This window comes from Antennarius striatus, chromosome 10, assembly GCF_040054535.1.
Source record: "Antennarius striatus isolate MH-2024 chromosome 10, ASM4005453v1, whole genome shotgun sequence".
NCBI classification, from domain to species: domain Eukaryota; kingdom Metazoa; phylum Chordata; class Actinopteri; order Lophiiformes; family Antennariidae; genus Antennarius; species Antennarius striatus.
Window position 1 is genome coordinate 18,339,588 of NC_090785.1, and position 14,268 is coordinate 18,353,855.

The 14,268-nt window shown below is 41.6% G+C and overlaps 1 protein-coding gene across 1 annotated transcript in view; it reads right to left on the minus strand.

The window, feature by feature from the left end:
• Positions 1-813: 813 nt before the first annotated feature.
• The window catches only part of LOC137602647 (pro-neuregulin-2, membrane-bound isoform-like), a 52,673-nt gene continuing 39,218 nt past the window's right edge, over positions 814-14,268 (minus strand). The window contains exons 5-11 of the mRNA XM_068325549.1: positions 12,079-12,137; positions 5,650-5,752; positions 4,464-4,593; positions 3,778-3,905; positions 3,149-3,364; positions 1,478-1,661; positions 814-1,306 (exon numbers count right to left, since the gene is read on the minus strand). Coding sequence (XP_068181650.1) covers positions 833-1,306; positions 1,478-1,661; positions 3,149-3,364; positions 3,778-3,905; positions 4,464-4,593; positions 5,650-5,752; positions 12,079-12,137 — 1,294 coding nt within the window. The 3' untranslated portion in view covers positions 814-832. The remainder of the gene's footprint in view (positions 1,307-1,477; positions 1,662-3,148; positions 3,365-3,777; positions 3,906-4,463; positions 4,594-5,649; positions 5,753-12,078; positions 12,138-14,268) is intronic.

Below are 14,268 nucleotides of genomic sequence, written 5' to 3' on the forward strand. Positions count from 1 at the left end.
CACACACACACACACACACACACACACACACACACACACACACACATTGCAACCAGCACCTAAGTCATAGCAGCACCCTGAACACCTATACAATAATCTAGTGTGGTTCTCCCTCACCAGCTTCCTAACGCCCTCGTTACCACAGAAACAACAACAGATGATTGACAGGAGGTGCATGACGACAGAGAATGACCGATGGGATTCATCCAGAAATGCTCCAAACGAAAACTTTCCCCCACACTTCAAGTCGCGTCGGTGACTGATGTCCCTGTGAAACGAGTGCATCGTGGTGGATCATGTAAACAGACACCTTTTACACAGGAGGAATCGATATTGCATGATGATATGATCAGATCACAGTCGAAAAAAGAAGATCCCAAATCAGAGAAACCAAATAAAGCAAAAGGAAGGAAGAGGGTTGGTCTCTATAAAAACGAGGAGTCTTCATAAGAAAGGCTACAAAAACTCAATGGGACCTCCAACTTCAGCATACAGCAAAAGGCACCACAATATTATTCTATTTATCTAACTTGTGAAAAAATTGGCACGTAATTCTCTATTTTTTCACCTTTCATAATGCTGTAAATCAAAAAACTTTACATATAAATATCCCCCCCCCCATTTATAAAAAAGTCTTTGCTGTTAGCTAGTAGACAATTTTTGCAGAAATGAAAATAAATATTTCATTTGTTTAGAATATCTGTCTGTTATACAAAATAAAAATATTTCTCCTAGATGCAGGTCTCTAGTCCACGGGTTGTGTGTGTGGGGGGAGGAGGAGAGTGTGTGAGGTGGTGGGTGGGTGGTGGCGGGGTGGGGGTGGGGGTGAGTCTTAAAGCGGCATGTTGTCGGCCTTGGAGCGCTGGGACTGGGGGCCGCGACCCTGCCCGTTGCTCCGCGTGGTCGGCCGACTCAGCCCGCGGTGAGTCCGTGTGTCTGCGCCGGACGCCGAGCGGAACCCGGGGACGGCTAAGGGCGTGTCCATGTTCATGTTCTGCATACTAAGGAAAGGCGTGCTCTCCCCGTGAGCGTCCTCTTCCTCCTCCTCCTCCTCCTCCTCTGACTGGCTGAAGCTCTGTGAGCTGTAGTTCCGTACCCCCGCTGAACGCTGGGAGATGTGTCCGTTGAGACGGTTGCGTCGCGGGCGGCGTCGACTCCGGATGGGTTCCCGTGAAGAGGCGTACTCCTGCGTCGTCTCGTAGGCCTCGTCGTCAGGGAGACGGTAGGGGCTGGACGGTAGGCTTCCTGTGCTCTCCGTCAGGTAGGGTCGCCTCGGACGTCGGGGCTGCCTGTACAAACTGCCGTCCTAAAATAGAACAAACGCCACCAATCATTCTTCCTTTAATTTAAATAAACACATCCAACCAAAAATCCAAACCCTGACAGACTGACATGTTGTTGGTGTTGGTCTGTTTATGGGATGTACTGTATGATGAACGAGTGAAGATGTGTTTGTGTTCACTGCCTTCCAACGTACATCAGGGCAGCGCAGCAGGGGCAGATCATCGTCTCTGTGGTAGGCAGCAGCGGCGGGGGGCAGGGAGAGGGCGTGGCTTGTGTTTGGTGATGTGATCTGGAAGGTGGGCACCTGGGGTGGCAACGGGGGGTAGTGGAACTCCACCGGAGACAAACGGGCTGGAGTGGTAAGCGCCGACACATACCTGGACAGAAAAACAATCAACAGATTGTGTGACATTATGTAATGTTTTCATTGTTTTTACTGGCCTTATTTTTCATGATATTAACAAAAGGCTTTTTCACAAAGTTGAAGTGGTCTAGACATCCATGACAAAAAATAATTCATAATTACTAAATTACTTTATTTGTAAAGCACCTTTTCTTTGAAAAAACGCAGGTCAGGGTACTTGAAAACACAAAAAATGACGTGCACCACGTGGGCGGCAGTGGTTCAGTGGTAGAGCTAGAAAGAGTAAAATCATCTGACCTGGACTACAATAGTAGAAGTAAAAGTGTATAACAATAGAAAAAAAAGAAAGAATAAAACTAATTTTAAATACTGATAAAAATAAAAACGAAATGGGATTAAGAATAGCAAACATTAAAAATACAAAAGCAAGAACAATATTTTAAGTGCAGTGTAGAGAGATGAAGCATAATGAGATAAGTTGAATGTTTTCTTTTAAAAACATTTACAGAACTTCCAGGATGTCTGTCGGTGATTTGCTCCAGAACCTTTGACCTTAATAAACGACTTCCATGATTTTCTTTAGATAGTTTATGGGAACCGTCAATAAACCAGCAGCAGAGCCTGATAGAAACCTCCTGCAGGATGTTGATTTCTTTTGAAGGGAGTTACTTTGGAGTGAAACTATCCTTTAAAGTATCTGACTGATAAATGGATGGGTGGATATCATCCTGTAGTTAATTAGAACATTACCATCGTGGTGGTGGTGTTCCCTCAACAAGAGATGTACAACATCTGTTAAGATCCCTGTTTGAGGTGTTATACTATAATTATCAGGATATGAAGTGAAAGCCAGATGAATATCCACTTTAAACTGTTGTAGGTCGACACATCAGGTGCAGGAGGTAAATTCACTACTGTAACTTAATCATTAAATTCTACTGAAAATTTCTCAAGGTATCTCGCAGACAAACAAAGTCATCAATCCATTAACCTCCTCCCTCCCTCACTGGCAGAGGTAAAAATCGTTTGAAATGATTCTTTAGCTCCACTACCAATTCACACAAAGACCTCCTTAATGTTCCAGAATATCACTGTTTTATAACAGTAATGATAACAACATGCTGTACACCATCTGGGTGGTGAATTATCAGATTAAACATGTAATACACATTAAGGCCACTTGGGGTCGCCAAAGAGTAAAGAGGTGGGAGTCCATCCATCCATTTTCCTGTAGATGAGATGATTGTAGTGTCCTGTCTACAGCTGCTGATCCCTTTTACGGGTCACGGGGTCTGCTGGAGCCTGTCTTACCTGACTACAGGTGAGAAGCAGGGAACATCCCAGATGAGACGCCAGCTCATGGCTGGAGAGGTTTCAGTGTCAACGAAAAAATTAAAAGCGTTGTGGAGTCGAGAACATACATAGATTAAATTGCAATCAGCACACACACACACACACACACACACACACACACACACACACACACATGCATGAACGCACCTGTCGCTGTGAGGCGAGTCTCTGAGAGAGTCGTAGGAATCCCCGTACTGCATTCCAGGACTGGAGGGGTCGGTGCAGCCCCAGTGGGCCGCCCTCCTGGCCATGCAGGCCGGGCTGCTGCACTTACTGGTTCCCACCGAGCTGGACAGCCCCCCCGACTGGCAGTCGGAGTTCATACTCTCTGTACGCTCCATGCTCCACGTCTGCTCCTCGTGTCTGTGAATGTGGGAGTCGACAGAAGCGGTTTAAAAGGTTACAACGGTAGTGAGGAGGCAGGAGGGATCAATGGAGGAATGATCGCTGGATTATCAGAGCCATCATAAAAAGAAGCAATTGATCACTTCAACAAAAACCCAGATTCAAATCTTATCACAACATGTGGAATAACGTATATTAAATTAAAAAAGGATTCACAACAAGTTGGAATACATGGACAAAATATTATGGACCATAAATAATGTTCCTGTTGCTCTTAATAATGTTAAAAAAAAATCTTCTCTATGACAACTAAATCTGATTATGTGAAGAAAAGTAATTGATGTGTAGATATAGTTGTAATGATTTTGATTGAGTGTGTGTGATTGGGTGTGTGTGTGTGAATGTGTGTGTGTGTGTGTGGTGGGGTCCACCTGGAGGCGTGTGAGGCAGTGGTAGAGTGGTGCGAGCGGGTTGACATTCGGCTGCCTGCGTAGTTGCCTGCACCTTCAGCTCCGTGACTGATGACACACTCTGTCGTTGGGATGCTCTTGGAAATGTACTGCAGTAAACAGACAGTAAACAGACAGTAAACAGACAGTCAACACACAGACTGCTTATTGTTTCAATAATAAAACACACAGTAAATATAGACACATTATATTTAAATCTACAATATTGAAGGCTCCTCTCATCACTATATATGAGAGGATTCTTCCATGCAGACGGTTACAGTCCTCACTGCTCTTTACTGCTGCTGACTCATGCTTATAACATCAAGAGGATGGAAATGTTTTCTGGCCTCTTTTTAACATCTGACAGTAACGTGTCGACATGTCCGAACTCTTCTAAAGGCTGCAAACGACCTTCTTGTTGGAGTCGAAGCAAAACCTGCATTAAGTTCACACTCAGCCAGCATCTCTAGTAAAAAAAAAAAACCAAACAAACAAAAACAAACCCTAGAAAAGCAAAATGTTTGTTCTCCCTCTTGCCTGATGATTTTGTTGAACTCTGAGAAACTGAGTGATTCCTGATAACCAATAGGACGAGGCGTCACGTCGATGTCGCACCACATCAGCTGCACCTGTCTCTGCTGTGTGTTTCAGGTGTTCACACTCACGTCAATCATGGGGATCTCCTCGGGACCCGGTCCGGGGTGGTTGGGCCCGTTGGCCAGCATGCGGTTGGGTTGCTCCATACACTGATTCTGGTTCTGGTGCAGGTGACTGTGCATCTTCTTCCTCTGCTTCCTGGACAGGTGGAGGTGAAAGTAATCAGAGTATATGACTATATGCTAAACTAGAGGCAGTGATTGAGACAACCTGAACCTCAACCTTCTTTCTTTATGTTCTCTTACCTAAAAGACTGGTATAAACTATTTACTATTATGACAGACTGTGTTGTAATATTATACAAACATAATACACAATCTTTGGGGTTTGACATTTTTTTTAAAAATGTTTGTTTTTTAAATAAAATTTAAACGTGACGTGAGTTGTCTTGTCATTGCACTGGCATTGAGCTGCGTCTACTTTACTGTGGGTGGGTTTTTTTTTTTCTCCAGCCAGACATTCTGGTTGATGTTAGAGTTACACATTACAGAATCACATGTGAGGCTTGTTGCTGTGTCTCCCTCTCTGTCCTCACTGCCTCTGTTATTCTGTTTTCTCCTACAGCAGCTGGAGAGTTAAATAAAATATGATCCTGACAGATCTGAGGTGAGGAGGAAGCCATGCAGTACGACAACAGTTATTTAGTTTTGATCGGAATTCGCTATTTAAAAATATTTAGCTAGTTAGATTTTCCATTTTCAATGCATGTTTTATATTTTTAAATTGCAGCTTGTTGAAGCGTCCAACCGGTTATTTAAAGAGTTTTTTTCCCACCCGTTTTTCTGCAATGTCTTCTAGTCCATCTGCTGTTTCATATGCAGTTCTATTGAGAGAATGTTCACACGCTCTAAGTAATCAAGATAGTAAAGCTACCGATAACTAACTGAGAGACTCAGTCAGCGGCTCAGTCAGTCATAGGGGCCCCCATTCCAGTTAGGGGCCGTCTGTTATCTGTCATGTGCGAGTTGTCAGTAGTTCCACTATCATCTCTGAGGTACACATAAGTACATTTTGGTGATGCTACTTCTGTGCGACTGCTTTTAACTGAACTACTGAGGATTTTTATGATATGACTGCTTTTACTCTGTTGAGTTTGTAAAACTTTGTCCTACATTGCTCCACAACATGCAGAGCTGGTTAGATTCTAGTTTTGCGGAGCCTTTAATGACTTTACTTTTAATGAAACACACATACTTGGTTTTGCAGTAGGCCACCACACAAACGATGCCCACCACCAAGAGCGCCACGCAGATGCCTGTGATCGTCAGCACCCGCCTCTGGTAGAGCTCCTCAGCCTCTGTGGATAAAAACACACACACACACACACACACACACACACACACACACACACACACACACACACACACACACACACACACACACACACACACACACACACACACACACACACACACACACACACACAAAACCATGCATTGCAGACAGACAGTCCCAACACAGACAAGAACATGCACACGCGCACACAGACACATAGCATAAGCGCTACTCCATTGATGTTAACTACACACACAGGTTTCTCATTGTCATCTGCTGCCATCCTCTCCCCTGTGCTGTCTTTAAACATCTCCTGCTCTATCATGTCACATGGCTTACTGTTTAAACTCTACTACAGTAACAGGAGTCATTCTACCAGCTCAAATATGATGAAAAGCAGACTGGTGAACCTACATCCTGTCATAGACTTCCTGCTGTCCCTACACAAGTTTGTTTACAATGGCCATGGAAATGTAATGCTACAGGTGGCGCTGGAGGGGATCTGAATGCATGCCTGCATGGATGAGATCATTAAAAGAAAATAAGCATTGTTTTTTTTTTTCAAAGCGTTAACACCACACCGGCTTGAGAATATAATTTTGGGGCAGAAAGGATTGGAGCTTCAACAGCAGGTGGTCAGTTCACACCCATCAGCGATGTCACGAGGTCCTGGGAAACACTCCTACCTCTGTGCAGGAAGTTCAGAGGTTAAACCATTGGAGGTGAAATAAAAATGAAATTTTAACACATTTAAGAAAATATTTGTCTATTAATGAAATCCCACTTCTAACCACCATTATTTAGTTTGATTGATTTTCAATTTTAATCTGTTTTATTTGACTTGAAAAATTTGACCTCATGTCAGGCTCAGAGTACAGTACATGAGTTTAATAATTGTCAATAATTCTCCCTAATCTTAAAAATGTGAACACTATATGGTTTGAAAATAAGGTTGCATCAGACTCTAAAGCAGGGGTGTCAAACTCGTTTTCACCGAGGGTCACATCAGCATAACAGCTGTCCTCAGAGGGCCAGATATAACTTAAAAATGTAAGTAAATGTGAGTCAATGTAATGTAATATAAATGTAACTACTCCTTAATGTTAAATAACTCTGAATTTATTAATTATTCAAGTTACAAACATTAGTTACACAGAAAAAAAACTTTGCTTTTTGTTCTAATAATATCCTTTTAATTTTTCAGGTTATGAAACCCACAAAATTCCATCAATCAATGATCAAACTATCCAAGTGAATAAAGAAAAATAACATCAAACACAAGTTAGGACATTAAATTTGTTCAAAATCTTTTTGTCAAAGATAAAATAGGTTTAATTACTGCATTGTGGGAAATGTAGTTTTTGTCAAAGCACACTTTTGACCTATTTATTTTTAGACACTCTGACCTTTTATGTTCTCGCGGGCCACATAAAATGATGTGGAGGGCCACATTTGGCCCCCGGGCCTTGGGTTTGACACTCTGCTCTAAAGGGTATTGTTAAGATTATAATTACTGAGTGAGAGAGGTGGATGCATTCGCCTCATCCGTCTCTAATGAGCTCTCACTGAGAAGCAGAAATAACAATGTGAAGGCTGATCAGATGCAACAACTTCTAGAAACACTTAAACTTGAATTAAAAAAATAAAATAAAATAAAATAAAACAAACAGAAGAAATGGAGGAGGTCAGATTTTCACCACTGTGTGTCTGTTTGCTGGTTTGTCAGCAGGTCAATGCCAAAAATACCAAATCGATTTCCATGAAACTCGGTGGGATGATGGGCCTTGAACCAGAATAGAACCCATTATGTTTTGGTGTTGATTTTCAAATGAATACATATTCCAGACATTGGTTCAGGTCCCAGACTAGATTTATCTTCTGATTTTTAGGAGAGGTGAACATGTGTACTCTGAGCCCAGCTTTAATTCATGTATGTTGGCTTGATAATCAGGTACAAACAGTAATCCATGGTATTTATGAGCTAAATAAGACTGAAAAACATTTGCATAAGAAACTACTTCATAAATAACAGTCAAACTTTTTCTTTACCATACACTTGACATTTGCTATTTCCACCTTTTTTTGGGTTAGTCTTCGTGTCATACTTACAACACTTTTGAGAATGTCTGTTGACACATTTGGATGATAAAAAACTGGAATTCGACCTAAGAGATTTGTGATTCTGCTTTTCCAATTTTCACAATGCATCTAGGTGTTCATTCTTCTGGGCCTGTTGTGGTGTAACACTCAGAATGGCAAGCGCAACAACACAATGACAAAGGGAGCGATAAACACAATAAAACATGAGGGGAGGAGGGAGGGAATAAAAGGAGGAAAGGTTAAGTGGTGAGGCAGGAAGAGAAGGAGGAACCTTTCAGATGAAAGGAGAGGGAAGGGGATTGATAGGGGAGAAGGAGCAGGACCAGGAGAACCGTCCAAAGACTGGCCTGACTTTGTCCTCTTATCTACCAAAACAGGATTATAGAGGCCCTGGATTATTAGTAATGGTCTAATTAAAGCCCTTAAGGACCAATCATACTATTTCAATGTCATAAACCCTCTGTTGGTGATCTTTGTGACGCTGTCCATTTAAGACAACCTCACTAACAGGAAATGAATAGCTGAAAACGGCCTTCTTATGTTTCTAGCTTTACTTCTTATGGAAATCTGGTTGAGAATGAGGTAAATAAGGCCGATTAGAAAGCTGCATTTATTCATTTCTCTTCTTAACTGTGGCTTGAAACAGGGGCAGGTGGATCTGAAACTGTTCCCTTCACCTATTTCATCACCTCACCTCACCTTTTCCCCTCTCCCCTCCCTCAAAGTGTTCACGACACGCCACTGAAGGGAAGGGAAGGAAAGGGGGGCAAGGACGGGAGGGGGCGTTGGTTTCTAAATAAAGGGCCTCTGTAGGGATTGACAAAGCCTACGAAAGCCCGGCATTGTGTGTGTGTCACGGGTTACTGATACAGAAAGGTAACGGAAAATGGGAAGGCGAGCTCGCTTGGCACAGTGGAGCCAACAGCAATCTTGATTTAGGACAGACGAGCTCTCGACTCTGACAGAGTCAATCAAGGGCAGAATAATAAGGACAGACTATGTTGTCAGGGCTTTTGCTCCTTTTTGGCAGCACTTTGCAAAAATACTCGCAGCTTGCATGTTTTTATTCGACAGGCTGCTGAAGCCAATACGCACATTGCCAAAGCCCAGAGGCCGAGCCAGATACTTGTATTTAGCGTTGACGTGAAACAGGTTCTGATATTTGGACAAAGAAGGGTCAATTCTGCTCTGCTTTTGGTGTCCCCAGAAACACAACATGGATTTGGCCACTTGGTGTTGTGTTTCGCTTCACCTCTGTACTTTCATTAATACGTCCCTTCTGACTAATTTGTGTCTTTGCATGCAGAGAAGGGAGGTTACATGTCTGTTAAGGGAGGTTAGTGGGCAGGAGAAAAAGAGGGACAGGTTGAGGGAGACCCAGTTGTTGGTTTTAGAAAGAAGATGGCACAATAATGTGTGACTGTGAGAGGATCTTGGCAAACCCTTTAAGCACAGCAAAATGAATAATAATGTTCCATACCCATAAATTTAATTCTGAGAAGATCTGCCAGCGCAGAAAGTTGTCATGGTAAAAAGAAAAAGACAGATAGGGTCAGGTGTAATGTCCACTTTGGAGAAAATTTATCAGTTCATGTCCTGTATACGCTAAACCAGGATGTAAGTTAAGTAGTGCTGTCAGCTCTAGCAGTTTACATGTGTACCGTCCAGTAACAGACAGACAACTCAGACAGCCTCAGCTCTGTGACCCCCCCCCCCACCTCCCCCCCAGAAATGACAGGCAAAAAACAGAACCAAACCAAATCAAGAAGGGAGAAAATGAACCCAAGTTAGAAGGAAAGAGAAGCCAACAGGCAGGAAAAGGCATGCAGAGACAGACAGACGAAGACAGCAAGACAAGAAGCCACATCACTTACTGCTATATTTACTAGACCTCATTTCTGGAGTAAACAACATCGGACAGAAATATAAAAAATAAAAAAAAGAAAGAAAAGAAAAGAAGATCAAATAAAAATATCAAGAAAAACAAAAGATAAAAAGCAGTGAGTTACTGTCCAACATAAAAACACAGTATAGTTGATGAGGCTGGCACAGCAGATGGGGGTGGGTGCTGTAACTCATTTGACTAATTGTGTGCCTTTATATTGATCACAGCATACCCCTAGCATAGCACTTTGTCCCACTATACTGCTGCGTAAAGCTATTATCACTTTTCATATGATTTACAGGGAAATCATGTCAGCATTCCAAATGTCCACAGCTTTGCATGCATTACTGGCCATAAAAAGAGATGCTCATATGAAAAGTCATCCTGTAACCTCACTGCTCTACGTTTTCACTGTGGGGTTTTTAAAAAAAACAACTTTTGCACCACTTAAAAAACAGGCAATAACACTTTCTCTGACTGACTGAAAGAGAATCACGATGCAAAATGAAAACACAATGTCACCAGAAAGATTTTTAGGATGAGCACAAATCTTGATGACGGGGTCAAAATAAATGTTACTTATATCTTCATAATCTCATGATGTGAAAACTGTTAAACGTGATTCAGTGTGGAAACAGGCAAACAACAAGCAGGAGAGCAGCACAACACGACCACACGTCTTACTCCTGGAAACAAGAAGAAGAGGGTGATTTTTTAAAAAATTTTTTTTAAATCTCTGAGTGATTGCTGGTGGAGTAACAGGAATATGACCCCACCCCAACTAGGAGATACATGAATGACCCCATACACTTTAACCTCTGGTTATCATGTGACTTTACCAATACAGAATATATGAGTTCCAGTGTCACTGCCCACGCAATCACTAGAGAGTGCCGTTTAATTTAAAGGAATAGTCTGACATATTGTGGAAACTCTATATTTGTTTCTATATGTGTGACATCACAAAGGTCAGTATGATGCTCGAGGTATGAGAGTGTTAGCTCAGCTTAGCACAAAGACTGGGTAACAGCACAAAAAAAGTTAAGGATGAAAAAGCTTCAAGTACGGCCTGAAAAAACCCGAAACATCAGCTTTGAAATACAAGTTTAGCAGTAATAAAACAACATATATTTTACATGGTACTGAGCTTGCAGAGAAGCTACAAGGATTTTAGCCCCTTTATCTATCGGTGCACCTTTTTTCCATCTCAATGGAAGATGCAAATGCAATAAGGGTATAACGCAGGTCTTCTTTCAATATATTAACCGCACCAAATCACACATTGTCTTCTTCCATGTAAACAAAAGAATCTTGAATAGAGGAGTCTTTGCTGCGGTGCTGTTGCACGACCTCTGTGTTAACTGTGTTTGTTCACATGGCTTCACTCCCGTCTCCAGTCTTGATGCTAATCCAGGCTAACCGCTTCTCGGATGTGGTTTCATTTTTAACACACTACCTGCCATGTAAATAAGTGTATGTCACTAAAATGTCAAACTATTCCAATAATTTAATATACATGGAGATGAGAAACAAAAATGCATCGACCCTGGAACATTTCAAGCAGCATCTAGCCACAGACATGAAAACAACAGCCTTTGACCCCCGATCACATGACATCAATGAATCTTACATTTGAAAATCAATATCAGATAGATATAACCACTGATTTCTAATCCCATTCATTTAAAACATGCAATATTTAATGTTTTCTGGCTCACAATTTTATCCACTTTTGGACACGATGTGTCTTCTTGAGTGGCAGCTGTTCAAAAGCTGGTATTGTTGTTGACATAAAATCTTCATTTTTCAGTAGTGCTCCTCCAAAACGTAAAAACAATCAAGGATTTTTTCTTTCTTTGTTAAAGAAAGAACCGTCAGACAGCAACACTTGTTAACCTTCTCTTAATACTTCATATCCTCTCAGCTTCATTTGTTTTTTTGGTTTGCTGCTAGAAAGAAGAACTGATGGATAATCAACCAAGAAATGTGAGAATGTGTTCCAATGAAATCAAATAACTTCAGTTCCACATTGTTTATCGTGTGAATTCTCTGTCTCCTCTGTTTCTTTCTGTGCAGGTGAATTAATTGTGTTTCTTTTTATCTGGACCCAGTAAGCATCTATTCTGTCACGCTCACTAAATAATCCCATCAATCCCATCAAATTCAGAATTTGCCTGGATTGTTAGGGCCACCAGAGGAGCACCACAGAGGAACCAGGGGAGACAGGGAGAGGAAGGGAAACCGAGACATGCAATCTCACATTCACACACCATCACACACAGAATATTCCCTCCATCCGAACCCTCCAATACAGCATGCAGCATCGCAGTGAGAAGGAGACAGACAAGAGAAAATGGACATACTGTAGAAACCGGCAATGACGGATTTTTGACAGTGGTCCCCCGTATAGTCATTAGGACACCTGATGGAGGGAAAACAAGACACAGAGGGCAGAAAGGGAGGAGGAGGGGAGGGTTAAAGATACAAACAGGAGGAAAGAGGAGATAACAGACAGACAGGAAGTAGGGGGCAAGAGAGGAGGAGGGGGAGGAAGGAGACATAAGAGAGGAGAGAGATGAGGGATTAGAAACATCACAATCCACCAACTACACACAGAGAGAGAGATGACCTGCATTCTCTGACATCACTACCATCAATATGACATCACTGCTACAGGGAAGACTTTGTCACAGCCACAAAGGTCATGTGAGGTCATGTGATGGTGATGCAGGAAGTAGGAGCCATCAAACATCAAGTCATTAGACACACAAACACACACGCACACGCACGCGCGCACACACACGCACGCACGCGCGCGCACACACACACACACACACACACACACACACACACTAGAAGGGTTTAAAGTACATTATGGACACTCATTCATTGCAGCCATTTCCTAACCACTAACCATGTAGAGGACATGTGCTGGATGGACATATTCCACTTCAGTTATTATATCTATGTCTATGAAGTATTCATTTTAAAAGATAATCTGGTTTCCATCAAAATTAACAAATAAATGTCAGTTGTTTGCATTTCTATTATTGCAATACGATTAAGTGGAGCGGATCAGGCCAACGAGGGGTTAAAGGGAGAGTAACGTGTACAGATGAGAGGACAGCAGTCAGGTGATCTGTCACACTACTGCTAGGTGTTTGACTATCAATAATATCAAATATTGATCAGAGCAGCCATCATGAAATCTAGAAATGTATGACATGAGTAATATCTTATTGTAAGTACCTTATAAACATAAAAGATGGTGGGATATAGAAGTAATCCAAACGCTTTTGAATCTGCTTTAGAGCAGTCAGCATATTTTAGGTCAAAGTGGAACGAAGCTCTGCTCATATGAAGACTGGTAACCCATCAGAGATGTTTAACAATGAAAACATAAGATCTCCATGAAGTCGGTTATCCTCAACAACAACAAGGACTCATCAACATCAACACGAGCTTCTGACAAACGAAGAACCAGAAGTAATTTAATGCTGCATCACGAGAAAGTTACAAAATACACACACATGTGTGACCATTCAAATCAGAAGAGAAATGAACTGCGAAGCCTTATTAAAGAGCAGAGGGAGTTTAGTGTTGACTTCCTCACGTCTGTGTGGGTTCTGTCCAGGTTGTTCCCACCATCAAAAACACCTGAGTTAGGTGAACTGGTTGCTCAGAGTCGTCCGTGTCAATGCGTGGCCCTCAAGTGGTGTCTTGTTCCAGATGAGACGAATACCGATTGACTTGCTTCAAGAAAATGAATGAATGAGTGCATTTATTAGAATTATTCACATTGCTATGTTGATGTTGGATTGGTTTAAAAATCCAATCATTTATTAATGTTTTTGTTATTTAAGATAAAGTATAACTTCATTTGCACTACTAAGATGTGCTGTTTTGCAGTTTACCCTAACTTAGAGAAATAAAAAGGATTCTACACTGTTAATAATTACAGAAAGCATATTTTTGCAATTTTTATATATTTAGATATGTTTTCATAAATATGCATTCCTTTCGTAGTTTGTGTTTTGCAGTTACATCCTTCCTCAGAAATGTTGAGAATTCGAGGAATCATTTCAGTCACAAATTGTCTGAAAGCTCATTGAATTATACAAATAAAAATAAAATCATATTGTTAAACCATTACCGGAAATTGTATTGAATCATGAGTTGAGTGTGTATCAGTGAATCCCTAAAAACCTGATGACCGACACGCACGCACACACACACACACACACACACACACATCGGGAGTGCTCTCCACAGCCTGCGAGCATGAAAATAGTTGGAACAGGTTTGGGTATTTTTTGGGCATAAATAACAGCAGCGGTTTGCGTACAGCTGCAGAATGTGCTGTTTTGTTTGTGGACGGGTGGTGAGCTGTCAGAGATATCACAGACTGAATATGATTCATATTCTGGCATCAGCCATCAAACTCACAACACTGAAACGACTAGAATCCTCCCTGCCTCGCTGCAATGTGGAAAACTGATGCAAAACATTGATCCTTTCAAATATTCCATGTTAAATATCGACGCTGCTATGAT